Raw genomic sequence first — 13757 nt, 5'->3', positions numbered from 1 at the left:
TGAACTGGTAGTGTGTGTGCGCAGGCCTCGCTCTGACTGGTGAACTACGAGGGCAGCACTTGTGCTTCAGCTTGAAGTGGAATGATCCCTGTGAGTGTGTGGGCGGGTATTGTGAAAGGACACTCGGTGCGTTTACTTGAAGTCTTCCCTGAGTGGTCTGTGCAATTTCCGATGCACGGCCTAAGCCAGCCCAGTTGTCTTTTTCTTAGCTCTTAAAAAAGAGGTCCTGTGATTACATCCTCGGTTAGACAGGCTCTGATACCAGCTCAAAGATGAGCTTGCAGAAGCAGTGGCTGCACTGTGTTCCCTGTAATGGGCTGAGGGATCTTAGTGCAAAGACAGGGGTTTGCTGGCATTGTGCTGATAGAGGACTTCACGCACTGCTTCTTACCACTGCAGGAATAAGAATGGGCTCGACTAGATCTTCAGTCTATCTGTGGTCTTTCTGTCCAAGCTGAAATACGAGTGAGAAATAAAAGAAACAAAGAGGGAAACGTTCCAACTGCCGTGCCTGGTGTTGCTCTTTCTTTTGTTCCTTTTGTATACTGAGAATGTTTTGATGGGTTTTTCTTTCCCTGGAGTAGGAAGTTCTCTTTCTGACAAAACCAGCAGCCTTTTAACACACTGCGTACACCCATGGCACTGCTTTTGTGGCAAGCTGTGAAGACAAATTCAAGCTGCTTGCAGCTTTTCTAAGTAAGAAAAATCAACCTTTCTTGTGGGGAGGCTGAATGAGAGCTGATGTAAGTGATCTAGCAAACGTCTTGCTCAGCCTTGGTATTCTGAGGGTAAAGACAGGTTGTAATCCTTAGTGTTGCTGTTTTGGCCGCTTCTTTGAGTAGATTTTGGGGCCGCTGTGATCTTAGTCAGCTTTTGGTGGATTTGTGGAGAGCTTTACCTGTGGGTTGATCTGAACAGGCTTAGTGCGTTTCTCACGTGTTTCTCCTGTTCAGCTCCTTTGCGTTAAGGTTACTTGAACCTCTGTGGTGAACGGGATGTGAACTTGCTTGACTGCTTAGCTGATCCAAGCGAATACAGCACCTCCTTGCAGGCAGGACACCTGCCCACCTTTGTAGCGTGGTACGAGATGCCACCAACTCTGAAAGCAGCTGGAGTTAGTTATTTTATGTGTGTGTGCGTAAGTCTAGCTTTCCATCCTCAGCATTCAGATTTGTTGTTCAGGAAGCTTATTGTACATCCGCTTTGGATGTAGGCTCAGAAGAGCTGTTGAGATCTAAAATGACCCCACAGGGTTACTTTGTAGGACTGCTGTTGAGGAGGCTGAAGCAGTTAACTTCTAACTGAAGGGAGTCAATCAACTGGGACAGAAAGGCAGGGAAGGGAATATTGAGAAGCAGTGTTCAAATTGAACTGGTGCTTAGAGCTTTGGAATACTGCTTTTTCTCTAGTACTGCTCCCGTTGCTTTTACGCTCCTGGAAGGAAGTAGTGGGAGCAGGAAAATGAGCGTTCCTCGGGAAGCCAGTAGTACTCTGCTTCCTGCCTGAAGCTTTGGGTTCCACTTGGACTGCATTGTGCCATCGAGCTGGCAAAGAATTTCTCGTAGAAAGAAAACTGAGCTTTAAATTTGTGATGTGCACAAGCCTTGTGTGCTTGAGCAGGCTTGTGAGTCTGAAGGGCGTAACCAATTTAGCCTTGTCTGTCCCTGGGAGATACCTGAGAACTCACGCTTGTTTCCTGTGTTTAAGGTGAAGACTCTGAAACAGCAGTTAAGAAACGTAGCGGAAGACTGTCTCCCAGCAATGAGGAAGAAGGAAGGGAGGTGTGGCAAGGTATGTCTGAAAACACAACGGCTACTTTCTTAGATGCTGCAGATGAATCTTTCGGTCTGGAGGACGCTTAGGCTCTGAGGTTAACTTGCTATTTCCTGGGGTGGATAGTGCTAGAAACACCGATGTGCACTGTAGAGAGCCTCCAGACAAGCACATGAAACTGCTTTCGTACCCTCAGGCTTCTGCGTCTCCTTTGACTGTGTGGAGCTGAGCTTTGCAAGATGCTTTGAAAGACTGGGGCATGGAAAAACTGTCTGCCGCTGTGAACGTTTGCTGCTTCTGCAGATGGTTGACTTGAATTGGAAGAGTTAGTACGTGTATTTTTTTAGAAAAGTACACTGTTTGAAAAATACAGCTCCGGGGTTTTGATAGTTAAAGGCACAAGTGCGGAAGAGTGAACGTGCTTGCTTACGGTTACTTTGGCTGTGCCTCGAGTATCAGCGTTTGATAACTGAATCTGGATAGGTCTATAAATGAGGTTTTCTTTCTTAGGATGTGAGTTTTTGTGTACTAAGAAAAGGTGGCACGTGCTGAGCTACCAGCAGTGGAAGTAAGTGTCAGAGGAAGCGAGTAGCTGTAGTGGCAGCTGCAAGACTGGTAGACAGGTAGTAAAACTCCGTGCCAACCACAGAACAGCAGCAGATAGGAATATGCGGCCCGTGAAAGGATCTGACAGAGCATGGGTGTGGACCGCATGCAATTTTGCGGACAGGGGAAGGAAAGTAGAGCTGCTAGCTGTGCGGTTCAAACGGCAGGATGTTGCGGGCTCGTTTAAGCAAACCTGTGATGAAGCAAAGCAAGCCCATGAGACAGGCACCTTGATAACGCCTCGTGTTTCTCGTACGAATACAGCCAGAGCATCTCCTTGTGGCAAGGACGCTGTAGCTGGACTGGAAGGAACTGGCAGGGTGGCAGCAGACCTCAGCCTTGGTGACGCTGCTTCTGATGCTGCTGCAGAAGCTTCGGAGCTCTGGAGCACCTCTGAAACGCCGCAAAAACCAGTGGTTTCCCCCGCAAAGTTTGTATTCCAGGCTGAATCCGTCAAGAGCGTTTTCAGCAGTGAGAAGACCTTCCCGTTTGGAAATACTTCCGCCCCCAGTTCCCTCTTTGGATTTGGCGTTCATCCCCCAAGAAAAAGCGCAGCATCCCAGAAAGCAGAGCAGGAAAAGCCAGGAGCAGCTGAACCACCCAAAAGCTGCGGTGCGCCTCAGAAGCCTTTGGAGGGCAAGGCATCCCAGCTGGCTCCTGCAGCACAAGATGGGCCCTCCAACTTCTCCTTTAAAATTCTGGAAAAGGGTGAGTGTTAATTGAACTAGCAGTTGATTCAAGCGTGCAACTCGTTGGTCAGTCGTTTACCAATGCCAGTCGTTGTATTACTTCTGTCTTAATAAGATGGAGTTTCTTGCAGTTGTGATGCACGCGTGTGAATCTTCACGTTGTAGACTTTCAAGTGGGGTGAATCTGAAGTGGGTGGTATTTGCACGTAAGAATACAGACGGACGTGCCTTATGCAGGATCCAGTGTTGCTGTGTAGTGAGGAGGAGAATTGCCGGTAGGATTTTGGAATCTGGGTGAGGCGTTGTTGAAAATGTCAGGGTTAAGTGCTGGAAGTGCATTTTTGGAGTTGAACTGGTAGTGTGTGTGCGCAGGCCTCGCTCTGACTGGTGAACTACGAGGGCAGCACTTGTGCTTCAGCTTGAAGTGGAATGATCCCTGTGAGTGTGTGGGCGGGTATTGTGAAAGGACACTCGGTGCGTTTACTTGAAGTCTTCCCTGAGTGGTCTGTGCAATTTCCGATGCACGGCCTAAGCCAGCCCAGTTGTCTTTTTCTTAGCTCTTAAAAAAGAGGTCCTGTGATTACATCCTCGGTTAGACAGGCTCTGATACCAGCTCAAAGATGAGCTTGCAGAAGCAGTGGCTGCACTGTGTTCCCTGTAATGGGCTGAGGGATCTTAGTGCAAAGACAGGGGTTTGCTGGCATTGTGCTGATAGAGGACTTCACGCACTGCTTCTTACCACTGCAGGAATAAGAATGGGCTCGACTAGATCTTCAGTCTATCTGTGGTCTTTCTGTCCAAGCTGAAATACGAGTGAGAAATAAAAGAAACAAAGAGGGAAACGTTCCAACTGCCGTGCCTGGTGTTGCTCTTTCTTTTGTTCCTTTTGTATACTGAGAATGTTTTGATGGGTTTTTCTTTCCCTGGAGTAGGAAGTTCTCTTTCTGACAAAACCAGCAGCCTTTTAACACACTGCGTACACCCATGGCACTGCTTTTGTGGCAAGCTGTGAAGACAAATTCAAGCTGCTTGCAGCTTTTCTAAGTAAGAAAAATCAACCTTTCTTGTGGGGAGGCTGAATGAGAGCTGATGTAAGTGATCTAGCAAACGTCTTGCTCAGCCTTGGTATTCTGAGGGTAAAGACAGGTTGTAATCCTTAGTGTTGCTGTTTTGGCCGCTTCTTTGAGTAGATTTTGGGGCCGCTGTGATCTTAGTCAGCTTTTGGTGGATTTGTGGAGAGCTTTACCTGTGGGTTGATCTGAACAGGCTTAGTGCGTTTCTCACGTGTTTCTCCTGTTCAGCTCCTTTGCGTTAAGGTTACTTGAACCTCTGTGGTGAACGGGATGTGAACTTGCTTGACTGCTTAGCTGATCCAAGCGAATACAGCACCTCCTTGCAGGCAGGACACCTGCCCACCTTTGTAGCGTGGTACGAGATGCCACCAACTCTGAAAGCAGCTGGAGTTAGTTATTTTATGTGTGTGTGCGTAAGTCTAGCTTTCCATCCTCAGCATTCAGATTTGTTGTTCAGGAAGCTTATTGTACATCCGCTTTGGATGTAGGCTCAGAAGAGCTGTTGAGATCTAAAATGACCCCACAGGGTTACTTTGTAGGACTGCTGTTGAGGAGGCTGAAGCAGTTAACTTCTAACTGAAGGGAGTCAATCAACTGGGACAGAAAGGCAGGGAAGGGAATATTGAGAAGCAGTGTTCAAATTGAACTGGTGCTTAGAGCTTTGGAATACTGCTTTTTCTCTAGTACTGCTCCCGTTGCTTTTACGCTCCTGGAAGGAAGTAGTGGGAGCAGGAAAATGAGCGTTCCTCGGGAAGCCAGTAGTACTCTGCTTCCTGCCTGAAGCTTTGGGTTCCACTTGGACTGCATTGTGCCATCGAGCTGGCAAAGAATTTCTCGTAGAAAGAAAACTCAGCTTTAAATTTGTGATGTGCACAAGCCTTGTGTGCTTGAGCAGGCTTGTGAGTCTGAAGGGCGTAACCAATTTAGCCTTGTCTGTCCCTGGGAGATACCTGAGAACTCACGCTTGTTTCCTGTGTTTAAGGTGAAGACTCTGAAACAGCAGTTAAGAAACGTAGCGGAAGACTGTCTCCCAGCAATGAGGAAGAAGGAAGGGAGGTGTGGCAAGGTATGTCTGAAAACACAACGGCTACTTTCTTAGATGCTGCAGATGAATCTTTCGGTCTGGAGGACGCTTAGGCTCTGAGGTTAACTTGCTATTTCCTGGGGTGGATAGTGCTAGAAACACCGATGTGCACTGTAGAGAGCCTCCAGACAAGCACATGAAACTGCTTTCGTACCCTCAGGCTTCTGCGTCTCCTTTGACTGTGTGGAGCTGAGCTTTGCAAGATGCTTTGAAAGACTGGGGCATGGAAAAACTGTCTGCCGCTGTGAACGTTTGCTGCTTCTGCAGATGGTTGACTTGAATTGGAAGAGTTAGTACGTGTATTTTTTTAGAAAAGTACACTGTTTGAAAAATACAGCTCCGGGGTTTTGATAGTTAAAGGCACAAGTGCGGAAGAGTGAACGTGCTTGCTTACGGTTACTTTGGCTGCGCCTCGAGTATCAGTGTTTGATAACTGAATCTGGATAGGTCTATAAATGAGGTTTTCTTTCTTAGGATGTGAGTTTTTGTGTACTAAGAAAAGGTGGCACGTGCTGAGCTACCAGCAGTGGAAGTAAGTGTCAGAGGAAGCGAGTAGCTGTAGTGGCAGCTGCAAGACTGGTAGACAGGTAGTAAAACTCCGTGCCAACCACAGAACAGCAGCAGATAGGAATATGCGGCCCGTGAAAGGATCTGACAGAGCATGGGTGTGGACCGCATGCAATTTTGCGGACAGGGGAAGGAAAGTAGAGCTGCTAGCTGTGCGGTTCAAACGGCAGGATGTTGCGGGCTCGTTTAAGCAAACCTGTGATGAAGCAAAGCAAGCCCATGAGACAGGCACCTTGATAACGCCTCGTGTTTCTCGTACGAATACAGCCAGAGCATCTCCTTGTGGCAAGGACGCTGTAGCTGGACTGGAAGGAACTGGCAGGGTGGCAGCAGACCTCAGCCTTGGTGACGCTGCTTCTGATGCTGCTGCAGAAGCTTCGGAGCTCTGGAGCACCTCTGAAACGCCGCAAAAACCAGTGGTTTCCCCCGCAAAGTTTGTATTCCAGGCTGAATCCGTCAAGAGCGTTTTCAGCAGTGAGAAGACCTTCCCGTTTGGAAATACTTCCGCCCCCAGTTCCCTCTTTGGATTTGGCGTTCATCCCCCAAGAAAAAGCGCAGCATCCCAGAAAGCAGAGCAGGAAAAGCCAGGAGCAGCTGAACCACCCAAAAGCTGCGGTGCGCCTCAGAAGCCTTTGGAGGGCAAGGCATCCCAGCTGGCTCCTGCAGCACAAGATGGGCCCTCCAACTTCTCCTTTAAAATTCTGGAAAAGGGTGAGTGTTAATTGAACTAGCAGTTGATTCAAGCGTGCAACTCGTTGGTCAGTCGTTTACCAATGCCAGTCGTTGTATTACTTCTGTCTTAATAAGATGGAGTTTCTTGCAGTTGTGATGCACGCGTGTGAATCTTCACGTTGTAGACTTTCAAGTGGGGTGAATCTGAAGTGGGTGGTATTTGCACGTAAGAATACAGACGGACGTGCCTTATGCAGGATCCAGTGTTGCTGTGTAGTGAGGAGGAGAATTGCCGGTAGGATTTTGGAATCTGGGTGAGGCGTTGTTGAAAATGTCAGGGTTAAGTGCTGGAAGTGCATTTTTGGAGTTGAACTGGTAGTGTGTGTGCGCAGGCCTCGCTCTGACTGGTGAACTACGAGGGCAGCACTTGTGCTTCAGCTTGAAGTGGAATGATCCCTGTGAGTGTGTGGGCGGGTATTGTGAAAGGACACTCGGTGCGTTTACTTGAAGTCTTCCCTGAGTGGTCTGTGCAATTTCCGATGCACGGCCTAAGCCAGCCCAGTTGTCTTTTTCTTAGCTCTTAAAAAAGAGGTCCTGTGATTACATCCTCGGTTAGACAGGCTCTGATACCAGCTCAAAGATGAGCTTGCAGAAGCAGTGGCTGCACTGTGTTCCCTGTAATGGGCTGAGGGATCTTAGTGCAAAGACAGGGGTTTGCTGGCATTGTGCTGATAGAGGACTTCACGCACTGCTTCTTACCACTGCAGGAATAAGAATGGGCTCGACTAGATCTTCAGTCTATCTGTGGTCTTTCTGTCCAAGCTGAAATACGAGTGAGAAATAAAAGAAACAAAGAGGGAAACGTTCCAACTGCCGTGCCTGGTGTTGCTCTTTCTTTTGTTCCTTTTGTATACTGAGAATGTTTTGATGGGTTTTTCTTTCCCTGGAGTAGGAAGTTCTCTTTCTGACAAAACCAGCAGCCTTTTAACACACTGCGTACACCCATGGCACTGCTTTTGTGGCAAGCTGTGAAGACAAATTCAAGCTGCTTGCAGCTTTTCTAAGTAAGAAAAATCAACCTTTCTTGTGGGGAGGCTGAATGAGAGCTGATGTAAGTGATCTAGCAAACGTCTTGCTCAGCCTTGGTATTCTGAGGGTAAAGACAGGTTGTAATCCTTAGTGTTGCTGTTTTGGCCGCTTCTTTGAGTAGATTTTGGGGCCGCTGTGATCTTAGTCAGCTTTTGGTGGATTTGTGGAGAGCTTTACCTGTGGGTTGATCTGAACAGGCTTAGTGCGTTTCTCACGTGTTTCTCCTGTTCAGCTCCTTTGCGTTAAGGTTACTTGAACCTCTGTGGTGAACGGGATGTGAACTTGCTTGACTGCTTAGCTGATCCAAGCGAATACAGCACCTCCTTGCAGGCAGGACACCTGCCCACCTTTGTAGCGTGGTACGAGATGCCACCAACTCTGAAAGCAGCTGGAGTTAGTTATTTTATGTGTGTGTGCGTAAGTCTAGCTTTCCATCCTCAGCATTCAGATTTGTTGTTCAGGAAGCTTATTGTACATCCGCTTTGGATGTAGGCTCAGAAGAGCTGTTGAGATCTAAAATGACCCCACAGGGTTACTTTGTAGGACTGCTGTTGAGGAGGCTGAAGCAGTTAACTTCTAACTGAAGGGAGTCAATCAACTGGGACAGAAAGGCAGGGAAGGGAATATTGAGAAGCAGTGTTCAAATTGAACTGGTGCTTAGAGCTTTGGAATACTGCTTTTTCTCTAGTACTGCTCCCGTTGCTTTTACGCTCCTGGAAGGAAGTAGTGGGAGCAGGAAAATGAGCGTTCCTCGGGAAGCCAGTAGTACTCTGCTTCCTGCCTGAAGCTTTGGGTTCCACTTGGACTGCATTGTGCCATCGAGCTGGCAAAGAATTTCTCGTAGAAAGAAAACTGAGCTTTAAATTTGTGATGTGCACAAGCCTTGTGTGCTTGAGCAGGCTTGTGAGTCTGAAGGGCGTAACCAATTTAGCCTTGTCTGTCCCTGGGAGATACCTGAGAACTCACGCTTGTTTCCTGTGTTTAAGGTGAAGACTCTGAAACAGCAGTTAAGAAACGTAGCGGAAGACTGTCTCCCAGCAATGAGGAAGAAGGAAGGGAGGTGTGGCAAGGTATGTCTGAAAACACAACGGCTACTTTCTTAGATGCTGCAGATGAATCTTTCGGTCTGGAGGACGCTTAGGCTCTGAGGTTAACTTGCTATTTCCTGGGGTGGATAGTGCTAGAAACACCGATGTGCACTGTAGAGAGCCTCCAGACAAGCACATGAAACTGCTTTCGTACCCTCAGGCTTCTGCGTCTCCTTTGACTGTGTGGAGCTGAGCTTTGCAAGATGCTTTGAAAGACTGGGGCATGGAAAAACTGTCTGCCGCTGTGAACGTTTGCTGCTTCTGCAGATGGTTGACTTGAATTGGAAGAGTTAGTACGTGTATTTTTTTAGAAAAGTACACTGTTTGAAAAATACAGCTCCGGGGTTTTGATAGTTAAAGGCACAAGTGCGGAAGAGTGAACGTGCTTGCTTACGGTTACTTTGGCTGTGCCTCGAGTATCAGCGTTTGATAACTGAATCTGGATAGGTCTATAAATGAGGTTTTCTTTCTTAGGATGTGAGTTTTTGTGTACTAAGAAAAGGTGGCACGTGCTGAGCTACCAGCAGTGGAAGTAAGTGTCAGAGGAAGCGAGTAGCTGTAGTGGCAGCTGCAAGACTGGTAGACAGGTAGTAAAACTCCGTGCCAACCACAGAACAGCAGCAGATAGGAATATGCGGCCCGTGAAAGGATCTGACAGAGCATGGGTGTGGACCGCATGCAATTTTGCGGACAGGGGAAGGAAAGTAGAGCTGCTAGCTGTGCGGTTCAAACGGCAGGATGTTGCGGGCTCGTTTAAGCAAACCTGTGATGAAGCAAAGCAAGCCCATGAGACAGGCACCTTGATAACGCCTCGTGTTTCTCGTACGAATACAGCCAGAGCATCTCCTTGTGGCAAGGACGCTGTAGCTGGACTGGAAGGAACTGGCAGGGTGGCAGCAGACCTCAGCCTTGGTGACGCTGCTTCTGATGCTGCTGCAGAAGCTTCGGAGCTCTGGAGCACCTCTGAAACGCCGCAAAAACCAGTGGTTTCCCCCGCAAAGTTTGTATTCCAGGCTGAATCCGTCAAGAGCGTTTTCAGCAGTGAGAAGACCTTCCCGTTTGGAAATACTTCCGCCCCCAGTTCCCTCTTTGGATTTGGCGTTCATCCCCCAAGAAAAAGCGCAGCATCCCAGAAAGCAGAGCAGGAAAAGCCAGGAGCAGCTGAACCACTCAAAAGCTGCGGTGCACCTCAGAAGCCTTTGGAGGGCAAGGCATCCCAGCTGGCTCCTGCAGCACAAGATGGGCCCTCCAACTTCTCCTTTAAAATTCTGGAAAAGGGTGAGTGTTAATTGAACTAGCAGTTGATTCAAGCGTGCAACTCGTTGGTCAGTCGTTTACCAATGCCAGTCGTTGTATTACTTCTGTCTTAATAAGATGGAGTTTCTTGCAGTTGTGATGCACGCGTGTGAATCTTCACGTTGTAGACTTTCAAGTGGGGTGAATCTGAAGTGGTTGGTATTTGCACGTAAGAATACAGGCTTGCCTTTTGCAGGATCTTGTCTCTCCCTGGGAGATACCTGTGAACTCCCAAAGGAGTTTATATATTTATTATATGTAATATTTTAGACCTATAGGTCTATAAATGAGATTTGCTTTCTTAGGATGTGAGTTTTTGTGTACTAAAAAAAAGGTGGCACGTGCTGAGCTACCTGCAATGGAAGTAAGTGTCAAAGGAAGCTGGTAGCTGTAGTGCCTTTTGCTGGATTGAAGTCTGCATTATTGCGTGGAGGTTCTTTGATAGTAACAGAAAAGCTGTGTATTACAAATTTACAGTTCCTTAGTTACCCTGTTTGAGTCACTTTTAAAATAATGGTGCTATTTAAATTTAATAGTAAATTAAAAATGTTCTGAGTATTTTTAGGTTACTTTATAGCGTCTGTGCCAAATATAATCACAGTATTAAACTGTCTTATCAGCTGTTTTCCGCTAATTTTTGTTCTTTGCAGTAGGCTCCTCAGTCACACATAAATTGGAGAGAGAATGTGTTACTGCTTGGGAAAATAAACCGTCTGAGGAGAAGGCTGGAGGAGCAGCTATGCAGGTCCCTTCTTCATCTGTCTGTGGCATTAGTAGTAACGTGGAGGATGCCGGTCCAACAGGCTCTCAGAAAGAAGTTAAAACTCAAAGAAAGAAAGTACGAGTCAAGTCTTTACGGAAATTTAGGCAATAAAGTTGCAGTATTATTCTTAGACTATTTTCATTTAGTGAGAAATAAAACATCCAGCAGATTAAAAACTACTTGACTTGTTTGGCTGTGTCTCAAGTCTGTTCTGGCGCTGGAACTCAGGGACTGATGTTAAGTTTCTCAGGGAGAGAAAGGAAACAGCTTTACCTCCTAAAGCAGAAACAGCTTTAGCTGTTAGAAGTTGAATTTGAGTGTGTGTTAAGAGTAATGCAGAATGTCTGAAACCTTCCAACAAAACTTCTTGTTATTTTTTTCCCAGTTGTTCACTCCCCTTAATCCCTGTTAGTTAGCTGTTCTGAAACATCAGTTGCACTATAGGAAAGTTGGAGTCTGAGAACTTGATATCATGATTTTTCTGTACTGCTGTTGTAATTAAATGAAGAAATTGATAACATTGGAGGGAGGGGAGAGGGGAAACGTGCCTTTTTTGGAGGGAGTGGTTATTCTTGGTGTCCAGACTGAATGTGGTTTGAATATTAGGCTCTCCTGGCTCCTTTGCTTACTGTTTTAATGTTACTGACTTAGTCTCTACAAGTGAGGAAGGATTACATGCTCCATCAGCCAGTGAAGCAGCAGCACTGTTTGCTGCAACAGTCAGCTGCAGTGAAGAAGCAGATTCCACAGAAACTGCTCACGTATCACAGAATTTACCAGGAGGTGATGATAGAGCTTTTTAGGAAGTAGAAGAACTTCAAGCTGAAGTAAAGTTTAGTTTATCTTGAAGTAGCCTTATGTAACGTTGTAAGGCTTAACACAGTTGTTTGTGTCTGGTTTTCGTATTTAACCTTAGTGTGCCTAATAAGATGAGAAGCTTGCAATGACTATAATCTTTTAGTTTGGCTTCCTGTAGAGAATAGAACTTAACTGCAGGTTAGTATAATGATTAAACAAGACTGATAGAGCACAAATAAACAGGATGTGGTGTCCTTGAATTGGAACAGCTAATCTGATGAAGTCTGCCAAATGTCGTCTTCCTCTTTCTTCAATATCTTGTCTGCCTTTCCTCATCTGTTAATCATGTGATGACTTCTTTGGCTTTCTTTCTTGCCTTACCTGCTCTTTTTCTCCTTCAGTGTTACTTCTCCCGCCAGAAGTGCTTGTCTGTCACACATTTCTCCAGTTCTTCCAAGTTCTCTTTAGCTTTGGAAGGTGTGTTAACTGAAGGATGTTAACAACCAGTAATATGCACACACAAAGTGAGGAGGATATGCAGCTGTGAGGACTCCGTTTGTTATTTTCAGTTGATGCTTACTCTGATCAAATGCCACTATTAAATTATTGAACAGTCTCTAAAAGGGTAACGCCTGGAATGCTTAACAGTGCTGTGTTATCACTTAGCACATCATTCAGCAGACCTGAAATTTTTCTGGGAAATAGGCCGGAACACTTGATAGCTTAAAAAACAAGCGACTCCCTGTGCAGCGTGGGGATGTAGCGTTGCATTGCTAAAATGAATTTCAAACGCTGGAATTTGTTGGGCCCTTCTATTTTGAAAAGGCAGGGCTTTTCATTCACTTCACTGCGTGATGAGCGTCTGTAGAGCTGTGGGTACAAAACCACCGAAGAAAGAAAAACATTGAATAATTTGGCATTATGTGATGTCAGAATTGTAACCATGCTATTGGTGACAACAACTTCTGGGGAAGTCACTTAGTACTGTGCTGTGTTTTAGGTGGTGGTAAAGTCTGGAGGAGAAGAAGAAGAAATTCTCTTCAAAGAGAGGGCAGAACTTTACAGGTGGGACAGAGATGCTACTCAGTGGAAGGAGCGCTAAGGATCCTCATCCATACACAGAAGAAGTGTTGCAAGATCCTTATGAGAAGGGACCAAGTTCTGAAAGTGTGCGCAAACCATGTCATCACCAAAGAAGTGAACTTAGTGCCCTCTGATGCATCAAACAGTGTTTGAATTCGGACAGCTCCAGATGATGCTGGTGAGTTGGTTGAGTGGTTTTTACAGTTCTTTTCGGTATCTTCTGCAGCTTGTTTGGCTTTGTTTTGCCCTGGAAATTGTCCAGAACAAAAGCTACTAATCTCTGGCTCCAGTGAGTAAAGCTAAGGAAATCTCTTCTTGGATTTGTTTTCAGGTGGTGAAGTGAAAGTAGAACAACTTGCAGTCAGATTTGAAGTTCAAGAACTGGCTAATTCTTTCAAGAGGAGGTTGGAAGAATGCCAGCAAAGCTTGTCAGAGCTACAGAAGACCGCCTCTCTCTGGTGGCGGAGCTGTCAAAGGATATTGTGTATTTTAATGTTTCTGCCAGTGATGAACCTTTAGGATGCATAACCGTGGAGCTGTTTGCAAATGTTGTCCCTCGAACAGCTGAAATTTCAGGGCCCTGTGCACAGGGGAGAAAGGCTTTGGATTCCAGAATACCACATTTCACAGAATAGTTAGCGACTTTGTTTGTCAGGTATGCTTAATGTGAAGTCTTTGCATTGAGAGAATAAATGCATCTTGGCTGCAGCACTCCGTGGATCCTGCCTGGAATTGGGCTTTTCCAGTTTTCGAATTTAGTGAGAGTAGCCAGAATCAACAGGGCTATTGTCAGCAGTGAAGACTCACGCTTTCCTGACACTTCTAGAGACCATCCAGTTCTATTCTAGAAAAGCTATGACTTCCCAGGAATGCCACAGACTTGTGTGCTAGACTTCATTTCATTCATATCTGTCATCTGCCTGGTTGCTTCTCTTTGACAGCTGTTGGATTTGTAGGCTCTTTGGAGCCAGGATTCAACCTTTTGCAGCACTGGGAAGCTGAGTTCCTTACATATTTTAGGCAGGGTTTGCACTGCTCAGGGGCCTTGGCTGCAACGTGTATGCAGAGACCAACTTGTGTGTTTGGCACGGCTGTGCAGTAGAGAATATGAAATGGTAGTTTTCTCACTTTTCCAGTGTCACACAGGACAGGAGTCTGTGGTAGATCAGGAATTGG

At 46.3% G+C, this 13757-nt stretch overlaps 1 protein-coding gene across 6 annotated transcripts in view; it reads left to right on the top strand.

Moving 5' to 3' along the window:
• The window catches only part of RGPD1 (RANBP2-like and GRIP domain containing 1), a 44144-nt gene extending 33265 nt beyond the window's left edge, over window positions 1-10879 (top strand). For 3 of the 6 annotated variants that reach the window (XM_040646596.2, XM_040646595.2, XM_040646593.2), the window contains 7 exons: window positions 1708-1791; window positions 2644-3087; window positions 5124-5207; window positions 6060-6503; window positions 8540-8623; window positions 9476-9919; window positions 10588-10879. In XM_040646596.2, the coding sequence (XP_040502530.1) occupies window positions 1708-1791; window positions 2644-3087; window positions 5124-5207; window positions 6060-6503; window positions 8540-8623; window positions 9476-9919; window positions 10588-10811 (1808 nt within the window). In that variant the 3' untranslated portion in view covers window positions 10812-10879. The remainder of the gene's footprint in view (window positions 1-1707; window positions 1792-2643; window positions 3088-5123; window positions 5208-6059; window positions 6504-8539; window positions 8624-9475; window positions 9920-10587) is intronic. The other 3 variants (XM_040646594.2, XM_040646598.2, XM_040646597.2) reach the window with 3 other exon arrangements.
• The last annotated feature ends 2878 nt before the right edge of the window (window positions 10880-13757 follow it).

This window comes from Gallus gallus, chromosome 12 (genome assembly GCF_016699485.2).
Source record: "Gallus gallus isolate bGalGal1 chromosome 12, bGalGal1.mat.broiler.GRCg7b, whole genome shotgun sequence".
Taxonomy (NCBI): Eukaryota; Metazoa; Chordata; class Aves; order Galliformes; family Phasianidae; genus Gallus; species Gallus gallus.
This window is presented reverse-complemented; position numbering and strand designations above follow the sequence as displayed.